This window comes from Barbus barbus (genome assembly GCF_936440315.1).
Source record: "Barbus barbus genome assembly, chromosome: 42".
NCBI classification, from domain to species: domain Eukaryota; kingdom Metazoa; phylum Chordata; class Actinopteri; order Cypriniformes; family Cyprinidae; genus Barbus; species Barbus barbus.
In genome coordinates this window covers 26426229-26449035 of record NC_136720.1, presented here as the reverse complement: position 1 = coordinate 26449035, position 22807 = coordinate 26426229, and the positions used below count along the sequence as shown (strand labels likewise).

Genomic DNA, 22807 nt, shown 5'->3' with positions numbered 1-22807 from the left:
CTGCCGCTTCAAATACACCTCCAGCCAGAAATCAGACGGAGATTAGTAAATACTTTATTGGTCATGACAAAAGGGAGTGAGTGGGCTTGTCCCAGCATATCAAAAATAAATCAAGTTTACAGTCTACCTTTCATGTCTTTCTCTCCTCTTTTTTGGCATAAACACAGTGGGTCTGACGAGCAGGACTGGAGCTTAACAGGTCTGTGTTGGGCAAATCACAGGACGTCTGGAGCAAAGCCTCATGGGTAATGACAGAGACACAATCTTTAACAGTCATGTTACATGTCAGCTTATGGCAAAGTGCTTCATCCAGTTAAGCTTTTTATCCAATCATGATTAAAGCCAGTGTGACGTCGAGACCCTAGTCCAAATCTTTGATGGGTGCTTCTGTCTGAAGTGGGATCCAGGGCTGAAAGGGTTAATACATGTGCAGCGTCTTTCAAAATCCAACACAGATTGTCAACCAAGTCATTTTGTCAGCCCTAACGAGACTGAAGTAAAAGCAGAGAGATCTGAACCGATTGTCTCTCTGGTGAGTTTAGACTTTACACAAAGTACATTTCCAAACAAAAAATTGCTAGCAGCACAACTTAACCAAAACATTCCCACTGCAGATCCAAGGATCAAACCACCTCGTAGTATTTTCACAGTTCGTAACATTACATTGCATATTTCAAATGGGCTGCAAAGGCATTAAACAACTGCATCGGAGACTGTGATGGAGCGGATAAACGTTTAGTGTTGGGAAACGATACGAGTTACAGTACAGCTTTGATGGGAATGCTGTATATGGAAAATGATTTAGCAGTTTATGAACCATTAAAGTAAAAAAAACTAAAAATTTCGATCCAAAAAGCAAACAATTTGCCAGGTTCAGCCCACATCAAGCGCACTTCCGTTTGTTAACCATCACATCAAACTAAAACCTATGCTTCATTTATACAAGTAAAAAAAAAAAAGCAATTAAATATTCTTAAACCGGCCCTTCTTAAACTTAAATTTGAGAAAAATCCAGATTTCTAGCACACACGCAAAAAAACATTTCATTGAATTCATTCTAGAATTTTCTGTAACATGTAAGTTATATTTCCAAACGATTGATGTATTTCAAATGGAAACGCATTTTCCCTTGAAATTGTGTCCAGGACTGAAGCCCCGCCCACCCTCACAAACCCCACCTACAGTATGGCATCTCGTCCAATCGCAGACGTCACCTCCAGTCCGGGTGGCTAAACCTCCCTCCATGGAGAGCACAACTCTGATTGGGCCAAGGTCGGCGTGGGGGCGTGGTCACATCACATGACAGCCAATCCCCACGTGACTCCTGTAGGGGGTCCGTGTCCCGCAGACAGGATGGGTGTGGTTACGCTTCTTTAAGTGCAAAAGTACCTCCTATGCTAAGCTCTGTCGTTATGGTGGTCTGTAAGTGGCGTTGACTGCTGAGCTCCCGAAACGCTCTGCTTGACAGTTCCAGTTTTAAAGTTTGGCCTGCTGAAAGAAAACCTGCACACACACACAATAGAAGTGTGTTAAAACGGCCACATAAAATCTAACACAATGTAGGGCTGGGCAATATCGCTTGTTAAATATTTTTGCAGAAAAGACGCATGAACTACAAACTTGTATTATACATATGTTCAAAAATACCACGGAAAATGCTTAAAAAAAAAAAAATCTCAAAAGTCAAGGTAATTCAAATTCATAATGGCTGAAGGTATAACACAATAGTAGACTATTAACTGTAAATGTTCTGTAAAAACAATGAACAGCAGCTTTCAGCCGGTCACCATGATGCAAACATGTTTTTTCTATGTAAACGTTTGACTGTTGCGCTCGCGTCTCATGCATGAAATGGCTTTCTAAAAACACAGCGCTCAAATTAAAAGTAGTTCAACTCCCATTTCTTCCTATTTCACTGCCCGTGTCGTATCTTTGTCTACTAAAGTGCATTCTGTGAGAATGGCGTCTAGCGGTACATCCTGTCCTTCACTGAGTGGAGAGTGCGTCACATGCGGTTGGATCAGTCTTTTCTCTTTAAAGTGATCACCGGCGTATTGTCCAAGTGTTTAATTCTAACGTTTGGTAATATTTCTATTCAAAATAGAGATTCCTCGATTTATAAAAAAAAAAATCATGGCAAAACATTAAATTCAAATTAATCGATAAAATCGCCCAGCCCTAACTCAATGGTATGAAGAAAACACGAAGCCTCCTGAAATACCTTCATGTAGTTTTTCAGAACCTTAACATCCGGCTGCTGAAGCACTTGACAGAGTTCCTGAGGAGAAAAACAGTTTGATGTCAGTCTAGATCAGTCTGTACTTCCTTTTAGAAGATTCAGCATGCTCAAATATATACTGGGCCACAGATTAAGATAAAAATAATGTTTAAATCTGTGCTGCCATTGTGTTGTAACATTAAGGATTACAGTAGGTATGAAAAACAAAATCCTGATTTTTTTTTTTTTTTTCACAAATTCTATTTTTTTTCCTCCCTAATTTTTTTTTGGTTTTTTTTTCTGTTTTAATTTTTCGAATTGAATTGATAAATTAAACTTTTGTAATAAAAAAAACAAAACAAAAAAACTTAACTTAGGGCTGTATGACACCACGTTAAACAAATAATTTTTTTCCTTTTTAATTTTTCTGGATGCCATTTTAATGGTTTAATAAAATGTTATTAATAAAAAAGCATGTTTAAATCAATTGAATTCATAAAACTTTAATTTATTAACATTTTTACCCTATGAAATTAATATTATTTTTAGGAATTCTGTTTAAAACTTTTTTCATACAAATTATCAAAAATGGTGGTAATCAAATTTAATTCCTTTTATTAAAATTGTTAATCAAGTAAAAAAAAAAAAGTTAACTATTATCATTATCACTTTGACAAGTTCCTGAAGTTAAACAAAATGTCTATTTTGACATGTTTTAGTGAAGAACACTGAATGTGTGTGTTCCTGACAATAGTTTAAATGAAATGAAAAGCTTGAATGCTGTCATTGATCCTGATGGAAGCAGGTGTGTCTCAGTTACCCGTGTGATTTCAGGTGAGACCTGCAGTGACGGCAGATACTCCTGAAGAAACTGAATACACTCCGGCCCCTGTGTGAACAGCATTAAAACAGCCTGCAGTTAGATTCATGAACTAACTCAAGTCATCCCTAACGTGAATGTAACTAGTTTCGGGTCTGAATAAGATGATCAGGTGATTTCAGACTCACTCTTTTGAGATGAATCATGTGCAGAGTCAGCGTGCACTCGGCCACCGTCTGAAACACAACAGCAAATCATTACAAATCACCGTCAGACATTTAATGCAAACGCTTTATGAAAGCCTTGACTGACGTACCAGAACAGTCTGGGCATCTGAAAGGTCAAAGGTTGGTTTCAGAGGGGCCATGAAGCATGCTGGGACGATATGCTTATAGATGAAATCTGGAAATCCCACCAAACCGTCTTTTCCACCTGAGAAAGAGAACATGTTAAAAGCCGTGTATTATAAGTATTATATACACTATAGTTTTATTAAATGTTTTGAATTCACTTTTTTTCATTTTAATTTGTTCAGTTTTTAATAATTTTATGTACTTTTATCAGTATATTATTTAGGTTTCAATTATTTTAGTTAAAGCTTTAGTTGAAATTTTTTTATTTTCAATTTTATTGTACAAAAAATATTGTAATAGTTTTATGATAACCCATATTAAAAGTCTTGATGCTGCCTGAAGAATAACATGTTAAAAGCAGTGTACATTTAGTATTATTTATTATAATTTGTATTAATATTTTGAATTAGCTTTGCATTTCACTTTTTCATTTTTAATTTAATTTGTTAAATTTTGTAATAATTTTGTGCTTTTGTTTTTGATTTAGTTTAATTTAAACTTTTATTAATTTTTATTTCCAGTTAGTAATTTTCCTTTTTTTTTTTTTACAATTTCCTTTAGTTGCCCGTTTATTTGAACTTTTCACCTAATATTTATATTGTGTTATTGCAGTTTTATTTCAATTAACAAAATAATTTTAATAGTTTCTTAGGGATGCACGATATTATCGGAACGTTATCGGAATCAGCCGATAATGGCTTAAAATGTAAACATCGTATCGGTCCAATATGTACAATTTTGCCAATAAGAGGAATAACTCGCATGTCCTCAGGGTGTGCTAGCGATAAGATTGTATATTATTTAAACTATTTTCAATTAAAAATATTTTTAAGTTTTAGTTACCGATAACAACCCATATTAAAAGTCTAGATGCTGCTGAATCTGCTGTGCTTGAAGTGTTTTCGTACCCCAGAGTTCCACCAGTCTGGACAGGATAATGAAGCAGGTTTTCTGGGCGATGGGGTCTGGGAAATCCACAGCTCCCTGGATGATGGTGAACAGCACACGCTCGATATTCTCAGCTCCTGCCAAACAGCAACAAAGTCAGTTCACATTTTCAGGCACAGGTTTGCTGTCTTTCTGAACAGGACGGCGCCTCACCCTGACTGGCCATGACCTCGTTCATGCCGCTGCTGGCGATGGTCTGAATGAAACTGAAGTAGCTTCTTCTCAACATCTGCTTCTCTAACGCAGCCGTCTGGTCATTCTCCTCCGCTGGACGAGACAACACCTCGAATATGGCCATCACTAGAGGCATGAAGATCTCCTGGAGGAAAGGAGACACCTGGTTCTGGGAGAGACAGTCCATAGGAATTATTATACGAATTGTATTATTATTGTTAAAATCATATTCATATATGAATTTATTTTATGAACCACTGCTAAATGTATAAATGCAAACCATCTTGTAGCACTAACATAGTTTAATGTCTGCGAAAGTACAACTGCATGATTTAGGGAGAAAAAAACAAAAAAAAAATTGATTTTTCTACTAAAAATTGCCATAAAAAAAATAAATCCTGGTTTGCTAAGCTTGTTTGTGGGGCTGCACAATTTGGCTTAAATATTGTGCGCTTGTATATCAATATGGACATAAAATAACAATAATAATAAATTGCATGACAGTTAAAAACGATATAATAATGTTATATATTATATAATTTACTACCACTAAATAAAAATGACTAAACAAACAAAACAATTGGTACTATTTGAATATTTCACTGTAAAAGAAAAAATATTAGTTAAGAATGATAATGTAATTATAAAATTGTAAACAATTATATATATATATATATATATATATATATATATATATATATATTATACAGTTAAATATTTAAAATATAATATTACATTTCACTGTAAAATAAGAAATTATTTACTGTAAAAACTGTAAAATTACAACACCAACCATAATATTTATGGTTGTCTTGATTTCTTCATTTTCAAACGCTGAACCATCTAACTCTTGACGGAAAGCCACAGGGAGGCCTTCAGCTTCTCTTTTGTTAATACGCACTAAGCATACAGATTTTGCATTCCCAAATACACGTTTACTGGTCCCAAACTTGGATCAGATGTACAGACTGAGTTTGTATGGAGCAGCGTTTACTGTAAACTGGTTTATTCTGATTAATCGTGCAGCCCTGTACCTTAAACTTGGCGGTGATCTGACTGATGAGCGGGATGAACTCCTGCAGGTCTTTGGGCTCGCAGTCCTTCAGCATGTGCTGCGACGCCGCTGGAATGAAGGGCAGCACCTCCTCCTCCAGACAGATGATCATGCGGTGGAGGAAGGAGCGCACGGCGCTGCGCAGAGACCCTCGCTGGACGGGACAGCTGAGCGCCGGAAGAAAGGTCTGCAGGCAGTCCAGATACACTTCAGAGCAGCCGCACTGCTTCACCGTCTGCTTGTTACTGAACGCCTTACTGGTGCGGCTGAGGAAGAGGAACAAATCACCATGCGATGATTCGAATTTCTTAATTTGGTCAAGCTTTCTTAAGTTGCGCCCACTCATGTTATGACTTGAGTTTGAGAGCAAATAACAGGCAAGACACCATTGTTTTTTCAGGCCAGTGTTGTTTTACCATCATATATTTTTCTGCTTTAAATGTTAATTTTAGTTAAAGTTTTACAAATTTTGCTGTGTGTTTGTCATTTTTATTATTGTTTTCAAATAAGTCTAGTTTGCTTATTTGATCCAGTTTTAGGTTATATTTATTTTAATAAATCAAGTTAAACTAAATGAAATGGAGAAATGTTGCCACGGAAATGAGCTGAAAAAAAAAAAACAATTTAATTTTACATTTTTTTGTATTTTTGCATTTTTATATTTAGGTTTATTATAGTTATATATTTAACTATAATAACCACGTTTTAGGCACTGGCCAATTTTAAGATTGGTAATTTTTGCTTCCAATAACATTCAGGCTAGCGGAAAGAAATACATGAAAATTAGTGTCACTTCTGCAAATACATGAAAATTAGTGTCACTAGGTTAAAATATTTATTAACCTTTGGTGTCTTGTTGCATTAAAAGTTTGATTCAAGTCAGTTCAACACAACATCTACTTAATCTTCACGTTGTCAGCGTTGTGTGTTTACCTGGCAAATCCCACAGCGTGACTCAGACAATCGGTCAGCACCGCCTGTCTCTCTTCATCGGCCTCCCGCGGCAGTTTTGCGAGCACCATGCGAAACGCCTCCATCAGCGGCGTCAGGAGACTGCGCATCAGAGCCTGCTTACGCTCGGCCGGACTCTCTCCGTTCACGATCAACACCCCGGCCGTCTCAAACATGAACAGCTGATCATCACTGCTCAGCAGCGCTGGAAAGCCATTCTCCTGGACACACAAAGAGAGATGAGCAATCATGCAGCTGTTTAGGGCTGATTTACATGCTGCTTCATATGCGTTTTATGAGCGGTTACCGGTGGAGCGAGCTCTAACAGGTCCTGTATTCTGCTGAGTACGTCCTCGATGAATGCATTCATGTGTTTACTAAGAAAAAAAAAAAAACTGCATTATTATCACTGCATGAACTGATTAAATGCATACATTGAATGCACTGTAAAAGTGTTTTTTTGAAAAAGTTATAAAAACCATTATAAGAACTATATATATATAAACACAAAATAATTGAAAGTTTTTTTTATATGTTTAATAGAACTAAACTGCTTAGTTATCAGATTATTTGTATTCCTTTATTAACAGTTGCAGAACATTAAAATAAATTATATATATTAAAAAAAAGTATATTTCGGTGATTAATATCTGCTAATTAATAACTGTTTAATGTAAAAAAATTAAATGTAAAAATTAATAATGACAAAATTACTTAAACTAAAAGGTTTTTTAATATTCTGTAATTGTTAATAAATTAATCAAAATAATTTGATAACTTGCAGTTCAGGTCTATTAAATGTTAAAAGTGAGGCTTTCAATTGTACTGTAATGTTAAATGGCTATAATTACTCATTTTCAGAAAAATAATTAAAAAGATGGTTATTAAACATTTTAAAGACTGTTTTGTTGTTACTAAATAAATTCTGATATCTAATTTTAATGTTAGTTGTGATTAATTACAGAAAAATGTCTGATTTTCTGTATATGTTTAACTGACTTGACAGCCCTGTATAAAAAAATAATAAATAAGGGGTATATAAAAATAAACAGAGAAATTGCTAATAATATAAATTGACCCGTTCATGTATATAGCTGTAGAGTAACTCACTGCAGGGTTTTGATGAAGCGTGAGAACAGATACGCCACTCGACTGCGCACCTTTGGACTGCTGTGCCTCAGACCACGATGGTCTAAAAACGCCATCTAAACCAAACACAAAACACAGCTTTTATGTCAAACTAAATCTGACTGCATCGTTCTCACATCTCAACAGTGTTTAAACTACGAGTGACACACAAAACCAATCTGGCTGCAGGGTAATTGAGTGAAATTAGTCAGAGGAACAGGTTTCAAACACTCACCAAAACACTGGGAATGTGCTGCGGCTCGACGAGGAAGAACTTATCATAACGGACGACGGTCTCGAAGAACTCCAGAGTCACAGAGGAATGCTGATACTCGCTCACGCCACAGGAGATCAGCTACATAAACACACACACATCATGCACGTTATTTTGTGCTGAGACTGATTTGTTTAATCTGTCTTTTCATCCAGAAAGTAGAGTAGATATGTATGTATGTATCTATCTATCTATCTATATATATGATTTTCATGAGTTAACTCGTGATTAATCGCAACTTAATCACATTTTTTATTTGTTTTAAATGTACCTTAAATTAATACTTTTCTAGTTTTTAATACTCTAATCAACATGGGCATGGACAAATATGGATGTTTAAATGTAGGCTGTGTTTATTATTATTGAAGCCATAGTCAACATAGACCATGAAGACTAGACATGTTTCAAAGGTTATAGATGTTTTTCAAAGAACTTGTTCATGTCTATTAGACACATGAAAAAATAAATACCACCATTACTTCTCTTTCTTTGCACTGAGCAATTTACTGACAAACCTGTTTACATTCTTCCACGACAGGGCAGCTCACTTCTCCTGAACATGCAAAATGTATATTTATTACTTATTACATTTGTTTCCCTCTCTGTGCCCACATTCTGTATTTTGATATTGGTATATTTTACTGTTTCTGTTGTCAGAAAACTAAATTAATATGAAATAGTGACCCATTAAGACTACATAACCAGCTCTCCCTTCCAAGATGTTAATCTGCACAAAAATCCTGATAATCGAGCCGTCGTCTGATGAAATCAAATACACATCAGATAAAGACAATAGCTGTGCTGTGATTTTGGCTATACTTGCATGTAAAATTAGAGAAGCAACATAATATCTGTGTTTAACTGAAAGCGCTGCTCCTCTCCGCCGCTCGCTGAACAGAAACTGAGCAGACGCACAGAGAGAGAGAGAGAGAGAGAGAGAGCGCGCAAGCAGCAAGATACATTGATGCCGGTCACAAAAAGAGGGAGGAGTCAACAAATCAGTGATGCGCCCACACACACACACTTTTAAACTGTTCACAGAATTCTAGAATTGATTTGTTCTATTTTGTTTAATTATATATACGCATAATATAATATTTGTAATATTTTTTATATACATACTTATTCTATATTTAATGTAAACACTATGCTTTGGCAATACATTGTAACAATTGTCATGCCAATAAAGCACATATTGAATTGAAGAGAGAGAGAGAGAGAGAGAGAGAGAGAGAGAGAGAGAGAGAGAGAGAGAGAGAGAGAGAGAGGTGTGTGAGTGCTGGGACAGCAAGACCTCACGCGGCAGTTCTGGCAATTCTCAGAAACAAAATAAGGTTTGGGTGCTTTTTTGAAGGGAAAAAAAGTCACTAAAGGGGTCTGCAATGTCGCTAAGTTGGCAACACTGCATCTCCATTTCTCCAACTACGGGTTGGGCCACGGGTCAAACAGAAAATGCCCGCTGCGCTAATCACACGTTAATAAAATATTATAATATAAAAAAATGAGTGCCGTTAAAATTAATTTGCGCTAACTTTGACAGCCCTAATATATATGTATCTACCAGTGAGTAGACATGTATAGTATATTATATGCACTTGCATATTATTGCTCTTTTGTTGGTTTTGGTTGCTTCCATTGTCCTCATTTGTAAGTTGCTTTGGATAAAAGCATCTGCTAAATGACTAAATGTAAGAAAGCTTTAGAGAGAAACACCGAATGTTATTCTCACAGTTCTCATCATGGACTGCAGCGTGCTGGTTTTCGTGGTGTCTCCAGAGAAATGCGCTCCGTGAGACGCAGGAAGAGCTTCACCCATCATATACAGCAGCCTGATGGCCACCTCCACCTCCATGAACTGCACCGCCTGCCAGTTCCTGCGCACACACAGAAATCAATAACAACATGTCTTTAAATGGGCTTTCAAGTTTATGATTTGTTAAATACGTGTCACACGAGCTCAGGGTAGTGATGTCATAACCGTGAAAACATCCGAACAACCCGTTTTGCAGGTTTGTGGAGTCTACGAGTGCTTAACACTAGAGCGTCAAACTCTCATCTCAGAAGAACAAGGACAACACTCTTTTCTGTGATATTTCCCAGCATGCTGTGCAGGTTTGTGTCTTACTGCATGGTGGCGTTGAAGACTCTGTGCACGGCTTCCAGCAGAAGCTCAGGAGAGACTTGAGCCAGTCGGTCCAGCAACATCTTTAACTGTTTCCTGTATTCGACAAACATGGCCTCATCCTCGCCCTGAGAGAAACAGACAGACTGTATTTTAGATTAGGGCTAAACGATTTATCATAATAAAACCGAAAGCACAATATGGCTTAGTGCGATTGTAAAATTAGTTTCAGAAGTCGCTTTAACGTGAATTTGGGAATGCAATATGCGCCAACCATCTTCCCATAATTTAAATGAGAAGTTCAAATTAACAAGAGATACTTTATAGGCCTTCCTGCAGTTTCTGTCAAACTTTATTTCACTAAATAAAGTATTTTAAATGTGACCCTGGAGCACAAGTCTTATGTCGCTGGGGTATATTTGTAGCAATAGACAACAATACACTGTATGGGTCAAAATTATCCATTTTTCTTTTATGTCAAAAATCATTAGGATATTAAGATCATGTTCCATGAAGATATTTTGTAAATTCCTACCGTAAATATATCAAAACTTCATTTTTGATTAGTAATATGCATTGCTAAGAACTTAATTTGAACAACTTTAAAGGAGATTTTCTCAATATTTAGATTTTTTTGCTCCCTCAGATTCCAGATTTTCTAATAGTTGTATCTCAGACAAATATTGTTCCATCATAACAAACCATACATCAATGAAAGATTATTTATTCAGCTTTCATATGATGTATACATCTCATTTTCACAATATTGACCCTTATGACTGGTTTTGTGGTCCAGGGTCACATATATTTGATATTGATTAGGGCTGTCGCGATTCGTAGATATTTGTCGACTAGTCGATTTCTAAAAATCGTCGACTTCGTTTTGCTCGCGTGGACTAACCGGCAAAATACCGGAAGTGGTGCATTTCACGGACAAGAATCCATAAAACACATTATTAGACTATTTTCCAAAGCTGCAAGATATATCAAACCCATTTAACAATCATAATTAAGCATAATTGTGAATTCACAAACGCTATGACTTAAATAATTAGTAAATCTAAAATAATAACAACAGCATCATTTTGGGCAAAAAAAGGATTTTATATTATTACACCGTTAAACTGTAAACACTTTGTTGGCACAAACAAACACTGTACATTTATATTGCCAAAACACTAAAAAAATAAAAAAACACTTTCCACACTGACCTCATTTTCAAAGTTATACTCGTCATCGTACTTGAGTTTGTTCATCACAGCCAGCATGATCGCCTGTTAGCAAGAAAACAACAATCATAAACAACAGCATTAATTTACACTGATGCAGATATGAGCCCGTGATGCTGCCGTACCTCCACTTTGCTTTTCTGCTGCTCATTGAGAGCTGGAAGCTGAAAAACACAAACACACAGCAGGTTGAAGATGAGAATCATGGGTAGATCATCTGTCAGTCTCAAAATGAGAGTTTAGCATGTGTACCTGTTTGAGAACATGCAGGTAGTCGTAACAGAAGCCCACGATGTTTGCTGAAATATCGTCATCTTCATGAATTAGCAGCTGAAGCATCAGGGGAACCTTCGCCTCCACAGAGCGCAACGTTTCCGCTGAAACCTTGACATCTCCCATCTTACTGAGTTTAGTCCAGCTCAGCACCAGAGACTGACCCATCCCGTTAACCAACCGAGAGAACTTAGCCAGAAAATCCACATCCTCCTCCTGATGGACGCGAGAGATGAGAAATCAGTCTGATTAACATGCAACTTCAGATATAGCAAAACCGATATCATGATACGCCTTGTGCGATTGTTATTTAACAATATATGGCCAACTATATAAGGATTCAAAGTGAAGAGCGCCACTACAGCCGGCCGAAATGAAAACTTGATGCACTGCAAAAAATGCTTTACTTAAAAGAGTCTTGTTTCCAGCCAAAATATCAACAAATTCTGAAATCAATAAAGATTTTCAAGACAAGTAAAAATTATTGTCTTGTTTTCAGAAAAAAATCAACAAGCAAACAAGCAAGCAAAATAATTGCCAACGGAGTAAGCAAAATCTCACTTAATTTTGACTTGTTTTTTTTTTTATTATGGTGTACAGTGGAGCAAATAAGTATTTGGATACACTGCCGATTTTTCAAGTTTTCCCACTTACAAAGAATGGAGAGATCTGTAATTTTCATCGTAGGTACACCTCAACTGTGAGAGACAGAATATAAAAACAAAATCCAGAAAAATCACATTGTATGATTTTTGAATAATTAATTTCCATTTTATTGCATGAAATAAGTATTTGATCACCTACCAACCAGCAAGAATTCTGTTAGTTTGTCTTTAAGAGGCCCTCCTATCCTCCCCACATTACCTGTATAAAAGACACCTGTTCACACAATCAATCAGACTCCAACCTCTCCACTATGGGCAAGACCAAAGAGCTGTCCAAGGACACTAGGGACAAAATTGTAGACCTGCACAAGGCAGGGATGGGCTACAGGACAATAGGCAAACAGCTTGGTGAAAAGGCAACAACTGTTGGCGCAAATATTAGAAAATGGAAGAAATTCAAGATGACTGTCAATCTCCCTCGGACTGGGGCTCCATGCAAGATCTGGCCTCGTGGAGTATCAATGATCCTGAGAAAGGTGATGGATCAGCCTAGAACTACACGGGAGGACCTGGTCAATGACCTGAAGAGAGCTGGGACCACAGTCTCAACGGTTACCATTAGTAACACACTACACCGTCATGGATTAAAATCCTGCAGCGCACAAGGTCCCCGTTCAAGCCAGCACATGTCCAGGCCCGTCTGAAGTTTGCCAAAGACCATCTGGATGATCCAGAGGAGAAGGTCATGTGGTCAGATGAGACCAAAATAGAACTTTTTGGTATAAACTCCACTCGCCGTGTTTGGAGGAAGAAGGATGAGTACAATCCCAAGAACACCATCCCAACCGTGAAGCATGGGGGTGGAAACATCATGCTTTGGGGGTGCTTTTCTGCAAAGGGGGCAGGACGACTGCACCGTATTGAGGGGAGGATGGATGGGGCCATGTATTGTGAGATTTTGGGCAACAACCTCCTTCCCTCAGTAAGAGCATTGAAGATGGGTCGTGGCTGGGACTTCCAGCATGACAATGACCCCAAACACACAGCAAGGGCAACTAAGGAGTGGCTCTGTAAGAAGCATTTCAAGGTCCTGGAGTAGCCTAGCCAGTCTCCAGACCTGAACCCAATAGAAAATCTATGGCGGGAGCTGAAACTCTGTGTTGCCCAGCGACAGCCCCAAAACCTGAAAGATCTGGAGAAGACCTGTATGGAGGAGTGGGGCAAAATCCCTGCTGCAGTGTGTGCAAACCTGGTCAAGAACTACAGGAAACGTCTGACCTCTGTAATTGTAAACAAAGGTTTCTGTACCAAATATTAAAGTTCAATTTTTTCTATTGCATCAAATACTTATTTCATGCAATAAAATGGAAATTAATTATTAAAAAAATCATACAATGTGATTTTCTGGATTTTGTTTTTATATTCTGTCTCTCACAGTTGAGGTATACCTACGATGAAAATTACAGATCTCTCCAATCTGTATTATATAATTTTTATTTTACAGCATAATTGTGTTATTACAATATATTTCTGATTTTGATTACAATAAAACCATAATAATAATAATTATTATTATTTTATAGTGATACTGAATTGGTCAAGAAACAGTGAGAACGTGGCATACAAAAACTCAAGCAGAATTATTTTTTAAACTTTTGACTTTATGGTTTCTAAAAGAAGCCTGAGGAAATCAAAATATCAAAACAGATTTTTCAAGTTTTCACAAATCAATCAGCCCCAAAAAGGATGGTCTGCAAAGTAGGGCTGTCAAAAAAAAAAAAAAAAAAAAAAAAAAAAGTATTTGTTGAATTTAAAATAAAAATCCACATTAGAATGCAAAAATATTACATTTGAATTTTAGGTGTGCATCAGGCTGCATTATCAGTGACACACGAGATATGACAACGATGTAGGTGTTGTTGTATTTTAATGCTTTTTTTAGCCTATCCAGTTAAACCCACTAGATGCGGCGCTGCTACGTTGTTCATTCAAAATATTGCGGTAAGACATAACATCAATGCGGAGATGATGTTGTTTACGTCAAAACTGAAACCAAGCCGTTCACACAGAACGCATATTTATCACATTTCCTAGAGGGACATCTATCAGCGTTGCACTCGTGTCTCGCACAAGAGAGATGCATGTTTAGAAAGCATGTAAAATTAATGCAAGTTCAACTTTTAAAAACCACGTCTCGAGACTTTAGTTTGTGATTGGTTTTTGGTCCTTTGTATTAAATTATACATACATGATGCAGTTTTGCTTCTAATTAAGCAACTTAATAATATATGGTTTATAAACATTATTTTAAACATTATGCAATTTCTTCAAAGATAGTGTTATTTTATCACTTTCAATAAACATGCATTAGTAATTTTTTTTTCCCAAAATCTGTTTCCCCCTAACTGAAATGATGCCTTTTAAATTCAAATACCGATAATATTTAAGTACAAAATTCAAATTTAGTATTTCAGCCATTTCGACAATACTATTGCAAAGTCATTTTTCCAGATTAAAAAAAACACTTATTTTCTATGCAAATACAATCCCCAACAAAATCATCCCACTCTTTCTAGAATGATTAATTCTTCAATTAAAATAATCAAGTGATTGGGTGAACATTTCTGACAGTTTTCATAGGGCAAATTGTGACTGTTTTTGACCAATTTAGTAGGGATGCACGATATGAAAAATTTTAACCGATACCGATAACCAATAATTAAGTCCTTCTCATGGCTGATACCGATAAATTCATATTTTTATATTATAATTTTCACATAATCTGCAGTTTGTGCACCCAGGAGAATACAAAATTTAAGATTCACTGATTAAACTGATATTTTAGTAGCTCTGGCCTAACTATAGCAAACATCAGTCCTGACTCTTCAAATGTTTTTTTATTTTTTGTGTAAGGCACCACAATACTTTGTAACAGAAATGGTTTAACAGAATTATGACAGAACTATGGTTTATCTGCAATTAACAACTCATTAACAACAAATTTATATTCAAATATTTCATGCATAAAGAAATGCATCTATTCAACATTTTTAGTGCACGAGGATGAGAAAGTTATATAGTCTTTAAGCAGTGTTGGGAGTAAGGCATTACGAAAGTAATGCATTACAGTAACGTATTACTTTTTGCTGTAACGCAGTAGTGTAAGGCATTACTAATCAATTTTCAGTAATATTTTACTCGGTACATGTTCAGTAACGCTTGCATTACAACACTTTTAGCCCCCAATTATTATTATTATTATTTAATTTAAAGTCGGGCTCCTACTTTTTTATGTCCCTAGGGCCAGGCTTCGGGCATAGTTCAGACGGGGGCCGGGCCTCGGGCCTGTTTTAGGCTTCTCCTTATCTTTATATTTTAGACATCCATCAATTATTGATGAAAAAAAATTGCCGCGCTGGTGGAAACATGAGTCCGTGCTGCCGCGACTGTGAAGAGCGACTCGACGGTGTTTAGTGTCCCGCAGCAGCAGCGAGCCGTCAGCACAGATGAAGAGTTCTGCTTCAAATACACGCAATAAAGCAAAAGCCCCAGCAAAAATAATTACCATGAATGCGTCCGCGGGAAATAGTAAGGATTCGCCATCTCCTCGTTAGACGCGCATTTAGAGAGAAGTGAATCTTCACGGATAACGATTGCATTAAATAGTTTTTGTTTTTATTTATTTCGTTAAGTAGCAATTTAAAGCTCTCTCTAGATATATTTATCATGTCTGTGAGGCATGTATTTCGGTTCATTTTTGTGAAACACTCCTGTTCAAGATAAAAGGACGTTTTGTTGATATTGTGACTGCACACAAATAAAAGTAGACCCTTTACAGTTCAGAATTATGAATTACTCTTACCTTTATGAGCAAAAATTATGGCGCAAGTTGTTTCCATTGAAAATAAATAGCAATTGATTGTGCTGGTGCCTCCATGTCCTGCGCTTTAGCTTCCACTCTACGCACAAACTACTGATGCAGCGCACCTTTATCTAGGTTTAACGTTTAAACATTGTTATATGCTTGAACTGTTTTAGTATATCTATTGATTTTATTTTAGAAGTTGTGATGATTTGAGAAGGCTAAATTGATCAAACAAGCTATGATCGGCCCGTCGGTCTGCCGCTTGGTCGTTACTTTAAGAAAGAAATAACTTGAACAAAAAAAAAATGTTTTTTCTAAATGATCTTAATAAAAAGCTTAATAAAAATGTAAGTTATCTGTTATTTTATATTAGGCATATAGCATGGTGTATTTTTATTTGTTTTATTAATTTGTTCATGCAATTGATGCCGAATTGCCGTTAATTTAAAAGTGAAAATAAAATACGCACGGTGCTTTTACAAGCTATTTAAGCAAAGGAAAGTGAGAAAACTCAAGCGAACTAAAAACAAACAACTGCTTGACGCCGAATTGCCACTAATTTGAAAGTGAAAATAAAACGCGCACAGAGCTTACAAGCTATTTAAAACCGAAGGAAAGCGAGGAAAAGAGAGAAGACTCAAACGACATCCACCGAGGTGTTGACACACGTCGATTAACCAGTGGGAAAATTTCCTCACTGTTCCTCACCCTACTTGATGCCTTTTTTCCTCCTTTCGGAATCATTGCTGAACATGCGTTGGAAATAGCAATGGCATTGTCCTCCTCTGCCACCGAGAAAAACTTCCAGACCGGCGAAGACATGTTCGCAAACGATGACGTAATGAGCACAACACATGCGACATGAGAGTCACTGCAGTTTAAAGCTGCAATCACTTGCACTCGAAAGAAGATGAATCTCAGATAAATCAGACTGATTGATTGATTTACCAGCAAGCATACTTTATCAGATCTAGTTATCGGATTTAATTTATTTATCAGAGCAATAAAAGTGGCGTAATTTTCTCTCATATCGGTCGATAATTTATCTGTCCGATAAATATCGTGCATCCCTACAATTTAGTATAACTATGAAAGTAAGAATATCATTATAATATTGTACTGTAAAATTTAAAATAAATAAAATAAAAAACTTTTTCTTTTTAACACCATGCCAGTTTCTATAGCTATATTCATGGTTAGAGTCAGGTTTAGTTTTTCAAAGTGAGTAAATAAGATGTTCAAGTTTCATTGTTTCTAAAAACCCTAAGACTGAATTGGATTTACTTGGTTAAAAATCTTTTTAAATGTATCAACAGAATAAAACAAGTTCCTGAGAGGGGTTTTCAACAAGATGAACAGTTTCCAGAACAATTATGTATTCACACACCTGCTCAATATTGAAGAACCCTGCGGACTGCAGCACCTGACACAGAGACTCCACCAGCTTGGTTTTGTCAAGAGGATCCATGCCCTTATTGACGATCTCAAACAGACAATCGCACGCCTCCTCACGCAGCTCCTCCATGGACATGTGGCTGAGCAACAGATTCACAAACCTACACAAACACACACAGAGCTGTCACATAAACAGACAGGAAGGTCATTGGAGTCAGTCTGACAATATTTGTGACCCTGGACCACAAAACCAGTCATAAGGGTTTTGTGAAATAGAGATTTATAAATGATCTAAAAGCTGAATATATAAGCTATTCATTGATGTGTGGTTTGTTATGATATGACAATATTTGGCCGAGATACAACTATTTGAAAATCTGGAATCTGAGGGTGCGCAAAAAAATCAAAATAGAGAAAATCGCCTTTAAAGTTGTCCAAATGAAGTTCTTAGCAATGCATAATACTAATCAAAAATTAAGTTTTGAGGTAATTTTCAAAATATCTTCATGGAACACGCTCTTTACTTAATATCCTAATGATTTTTGGCATAAAGGAAAATGGATAATTTTGACCCATACAATGTATTGTTGGCTATTGCTACAAATAAACCCGTGCTACTTATGACTGCTTTTGTGCTGCAGGGTCACATATGTCTGACCTTCATCAGAGATGCTCTGACCTGTCGTTGGCGATGAGGTTGAGGTCGATCCAGGACACGTACGCACCCACCACCTCCAGACACTGGCAGGTCAGCTCGCTGTGGGTGTGCTGGTACGTCTGAAGGATCTGGAACCAGGACTCAACCAGCGCCGGGATGCACTGCTCACGCATGCTGTCCTTGATCAAAGTGTTTCTGCGTGTCTCCTGAGGTAGGACAGAAAGAGATGTTTTAATGGCATTACGGGAGCAGAAAACAGATTTCTCCTTGAGTTGGGCCAGTTTTACCTCAGGACTGTGCAGGATGTCCCGATCAACCACCTCAGCATCGATAGCCATCAGCGTGCGCAGGTAAATGTCCACACCGTTCGGATTCAGTCCCACCAGATTGAGGATGTCAAAGAAGAACTTGGGCCACAAAGTCACATACTCCATCACAAACGTCAGGGCCAAAACCTGTGCCGCCTTATTCCTGATGAAGGGCTTCTCTGGACGCACGTTCATCAACTGGACAAACATGCAAATACATGCAGACAGGAAATCATATTTTAAATGCACATGTAGCTTGATTTTTCATCATTCACATGAATCTCAATGAAATGGTAAAGAGTACTAACCTGAGCCTGCAACCATTTCATCAGAGTCTCTCGGATCAGCTGCTGTTGAGCTGCAGTGAGCGACCCATGTCTGCAAAACACAGCATTTATACAATTTTGAAAACTGCACGAAACTCTATCCACCTTATTTTTCAATGCTTCTGTTCTATGCTTATCAAGCAGCATAAAAGACTGGTTTTGCACAGCTAAAATAAAATAAATGACACTGGAAACATGTTGAAAATAAGGTGGATACATTGACATTTTAGGGCCGTTTTAATGAAATCAAACCCAGACCAAGAGCTGTCAATTTTAGAGCCAAGTCTATATGTGATTAATTCTACATTACTTAGCTAATGTTTGGTATGTGACTGACACGGTCTCCCTCTAAATACAAATCATTCTCTTTGTTTTCAAAGTTTAAAGTCAGCTTGGCACTAAAATTCACCTTATTAATTGCACTTTATAGATCTTAACGTGAACATCAGTGCATGTTACTTTTTGGGGACCTTGTAATGTTTAATCAAAATATCATAATTTAAACATTCGTGCATTTGGCAGACAATTTTATTCAAAGCGGCTCACATTGCATTCAAGGTATACATTTTGTCAGTTGGTGCACATTTTTTTGTGTTTGCAAAGATTCAGTGATACCTGAATTTGATCTGGTGCTCCAAGACTTGAAAGCAGAAGAACTTTACATGATCGTCACTGACAGAGAAACACAGATTGCAAGATCGTTGAGTGAAACACAGCATATGTAGCAGCAAAGCCTGCTATAATCTTACATAAATACACTAGATTTAGCCGTTTCATGCTCTGCTGAAGTCTGTTTTACCTGTAAACCCCTTTAGCCAGGGCTTCAGCGCACACCTCCCATCCATCCAGAGACTCTTTCAACTGCTCAAAATATACTAGCGCCTGAAAACACAGAAAATGTAAGTCAAGAATGTGTTTTACTTGCTCAATGATGCACTAAAAGTATTAGTTACGGGAAATATGCAAATGACCAGTTTGTGAATGATGTGCATCTAAATTCTGCAGACAAAGATTGCATGCAATACCAAATCGTCTGTGTGTAAATGCATGAATTAAGTGTGTATGTCTGCACACCACACGTTGGTGTGATCTAGTGTTTTGCGCTCACCCTCTGCCTGTAGCAGGCATCGGCATTGGGGTTCAGTCCCATGAGGGCCTGCTCGTCCATGATGGCAGGTAACGCCGACTCGCAGGCCATACGTGGGTTAGCTGCTGTCCTCGATCAGTTTATCCCAAATCTCCAAACAGGACGCACACATCTGAGAGAGACACAGGCATCCACATAAACAAGAGTCAGACTTAAATATCTCCCAGTACACACAATAACAATAATGTAAACAAACTCTTACAAAGGAAAAAAAGTGGTTGACTGATAACTGGTATACTGATAAACTAGACAGCAGGACGACCAATGGCTGATATAATATTGATATACAGAATACAACTTAATTACTATAAGACATTAAATGAATAAAGTAATTCAGAGCATTAGCAATGAGCAAGTTAACAACTGTTAATACAGTTCGACATACTGATCCTGATCAAAGAGGCCTTATTAACCTGTCAATATAACAATCAATCAAATACATTTCACTGTGTTCAGTCCACTTAAACATGTAAAATGTAGTGCTGTCAAGCGATTAATCGCTTCCAAAATAAAAGTATTTGTTTGCATAATATATGTGTGTTCTGTGTATATTTATTATGCATATATAAATACACACACATACAGTATATATTTAGAAAATATTTACGTCTATACTTATATTCATATAATTTGTATTATAAATAAATATTTAATATATAAAATAATTTTTTTCTGAAATATATACGCGTGTGTGTGTGTGTGTATTTATATATACATAAATATACACAGAACACACATATATTATGCAAACAAAGACTTATTTTGGATGCGATTAATCGTTACACAGCACTAGTAAAATGTATTGTGTTTATAAACTACATTAATAATATTGTTGCATTAACTGAAAACTGCATGGGTGGATCACAAAAGTGTTTATTAACGTTACTTACTGAATTTTACGTAAAACCTGAGTGCAAAAAAAATAAAAAATAAAATATATATATATATATATATATATATATAATTATGTGATGTAATAACATAGCAATAAAAAGGTAACATTCAATATTAAAGTATGAGATAAATATTGACTGTTTCAGGTCATACATCATGTCAATATCAGACCATCTTTACATCACATTTACACAGTAAAGGTGGCACAAAAGCGCTTCTGAAGTGGCATTGAGGTGACTTTTTAATGCTGCTCATGGTATAAATGCATTTACACAGCAATTACAGCTGTATACTGTGATACTGGGCCTAAGCAGAGTCAGAACCAGCATTATTTAGCTTTGCTCTTTACACTTAATTTTGAGCCGCCAATCAGCTTTAGATATCATTATTTAGAATGAATTAAAACAAAGGGCTCTGACGACCAGCTGTTACATTATGATGTAATTCAACATCCATGTGCAGTGAAACATTTGAAATGACGTCATCAGAGCAACTGCTAAGCGGCCAAACAAACACACAGATGCTGAATCAGCTCTCTTTCAGCACGACCGACTCACTCTTTCTCGGTGTGTGTACACTAATAAAAGCGTCAAAACATCCTGGTATGGCATTATAACGCTTTTAGGACGTGGTGCCATAGTAATAGCAGTCTTCTGCCGCGCATCATGGCAGTTCTATAGGACTCTTTAAGTGTGAATACTCTGGTAATCCACCTGACAGCACCTCTGATGCACTTTTTCTGATGCAACACGGGCCCAATCAACTCCACATGATCCACTAACCCAAAACACCATTACATCTACACTATATTTACCTCAGATTAATTATATTTACCTCAGATATTTGCTTAACTCGCGACTACGAGCTCGTATTATCAAAATAACCGACTTCTTCGTGCGCGCTCCCGCTGCTAGCAGACAAGCGTGTCACGCGCGTGACAGACTGAGAAAACACGCCGAAATAACGACAAACCTCCGTCGTACGGCAACCGGAAAACAAAGCCGACGCGCGTGTGTAGAGTTAACTAACACACGTGGGTAGTTTAGTGAGTTATCGGCTTAATTGGCGGATAAGATTGTTGTGAATGTGCTGATGACGCCGCGCGCGCTGTCAGACAAAACACTCGCGCGAAACATTCATATAAATGAATAAAACATGCCGCGACCGTGTAAATATATGGATAAGGTCACACCTTACCGTGAACTTTACCGCTCCATCATCACCCGCCCAGCTCCAGCGACTCGGTGCGCATGTGACAGACTCAACAGCGGCGTGTCGCCTAACCGGATGTGCGGGGTACGAGAACAGGAAGAACTTCAGCGCGTGGACGCGCACGCACGCACGCTTTACGTATATAATTGAGGACGTAACATTTTTATATAAATCTTTATATAACGACTACAGACTAACCCCCAAGAAAACGTTTTGTACATTAAAAATGTTTTAGAAATACCTTTCTTTTTTTCAAAAGAGTATGGAAAAATTACACATTTAGCCTACAAGTGTACAAAAGAAATTAGAAAATATGAGAACCATACGAAAATATATCATTAAAGAAATAAAACTAACAAAAATGAAAACTGAATGAGAATAACGTTAAAAATCGTCCATTCATTTGAAATTATATTAACTGTGAAAACTGTATATATAATTTTTTGAAACGTTCATTCACAAATATTTTTAATTGATTAATTAATTTAGCAGTAAATCAGAGTTGAGCACTACGTAATACACCTGTTGTGTTTATTTCTGTTCACTAGAGGACTCTGTTCAACAAATAATGAGCATGTTTTATTTCAGACTAGAGGAAGAATACAGTTTTAAGTGTTTATTTCTTCTGTTTAAACGCTTCAGCAGCACTTTACACCAAACTCTAGGCTACATAATATAAGTAATCAACATTATTATTAAACAATTAATACTTTAGTCCACTTCAAGGATCCCAAGAAATGGACTAAAGGACATCTAGGTCACTTTCTGTGGATTAAAATCTGTGGTATTTTCCTAATATTCAATCATTGAGGGGTGCAGCTCTCTTCGTTTGTAAAAGATTTAAAACACGGTC

At 36.8% G+C, this 22807-nt stretch overlaps 1 protein-coding gene across 4 annotated transcripts; it reads right to left on the bottom strand.

The window, feature by feature from the left end:
* Nucleotides 1–9: 9 nt before the first annotated feature.
* On the bottom strand, nt 10–22042 carry LOC306861501 (exportin-T). Of its 4 annotated transcripts, XM_079403783.1 has the most exons (25): nt 21940–22042; nt 19810–19960; nt 19501–19583; nt 19317–19373; nt 18684–18753; nt 18355–18573; nt 18089–18273; nt 17402–17570; nt 11524–11760; nt 11397–11435; nt 11254–11316; nt 10046–10170; nt 9650–9794; nt 7882–8001; nt 7629–7723; nt 6826–6895; nt 6501–6739; nt 5548–5833; nt 4493–4682; nt 4300–4416; nt 3355–3470; nt 3227–3274; nt 3039–3107; nt 2222–2278; nt 10–1503 (listed from the first exon to the last, which is right to left on the bottom strand). In XM_079403783.1, the coding sequence occupies exons 2-25, from the start codon at nt 19897–19899 to the stop codon at nt 1477–1479; spliced, it is 2916 nt and encodes a 971-aa protein (XP_079259909.1). In that variant the 5' UTR covers nt 19900–19960; nt 21940–22042; the 3' UTR covers nt 10–1476. The 4 variants fall into 4 exon arrangements, with proteins under 4 accessions (XP_079259909.1, XP_079259907.1, XP_079259908.1 ...); XM_079403781.1 differs by having other exon boundaries at nt 18089–18573; nt 21940–22022; XM_079403782.1 differs by lacking the exons at nt 10–1503; nt 2222–2278 and having other exon boundaries at nt 2893–3107; nt 21940–22033.
* Between the last annotated feature and the right edge of the window lie 765 nt (nt 22043–22807).

Coding starts and splice junctions, on each gene's coding strand:
- LOC306861501 (XM_079403780.1), bottom strand. CDS start 19,899: ATGGCCTGCGAGTCGGCGTTACCTGCCATCATGGACGAGCAGGCCCTC. Junction 11,761..17,401: donor GGTTCTTCAATATTGAGCAG/GTGTGTGAATAC, acceptor CGCGTCCATCAG/GAGGAGGATGTGGATTTTCT. Junction 6,740..6,825: donor TGTTAGAGCTCGCTCCACCG/GTAACCGCTCAT, acceptor TTGTGTGTCCAG/GAGAATGGCTTTCCAGCGCT.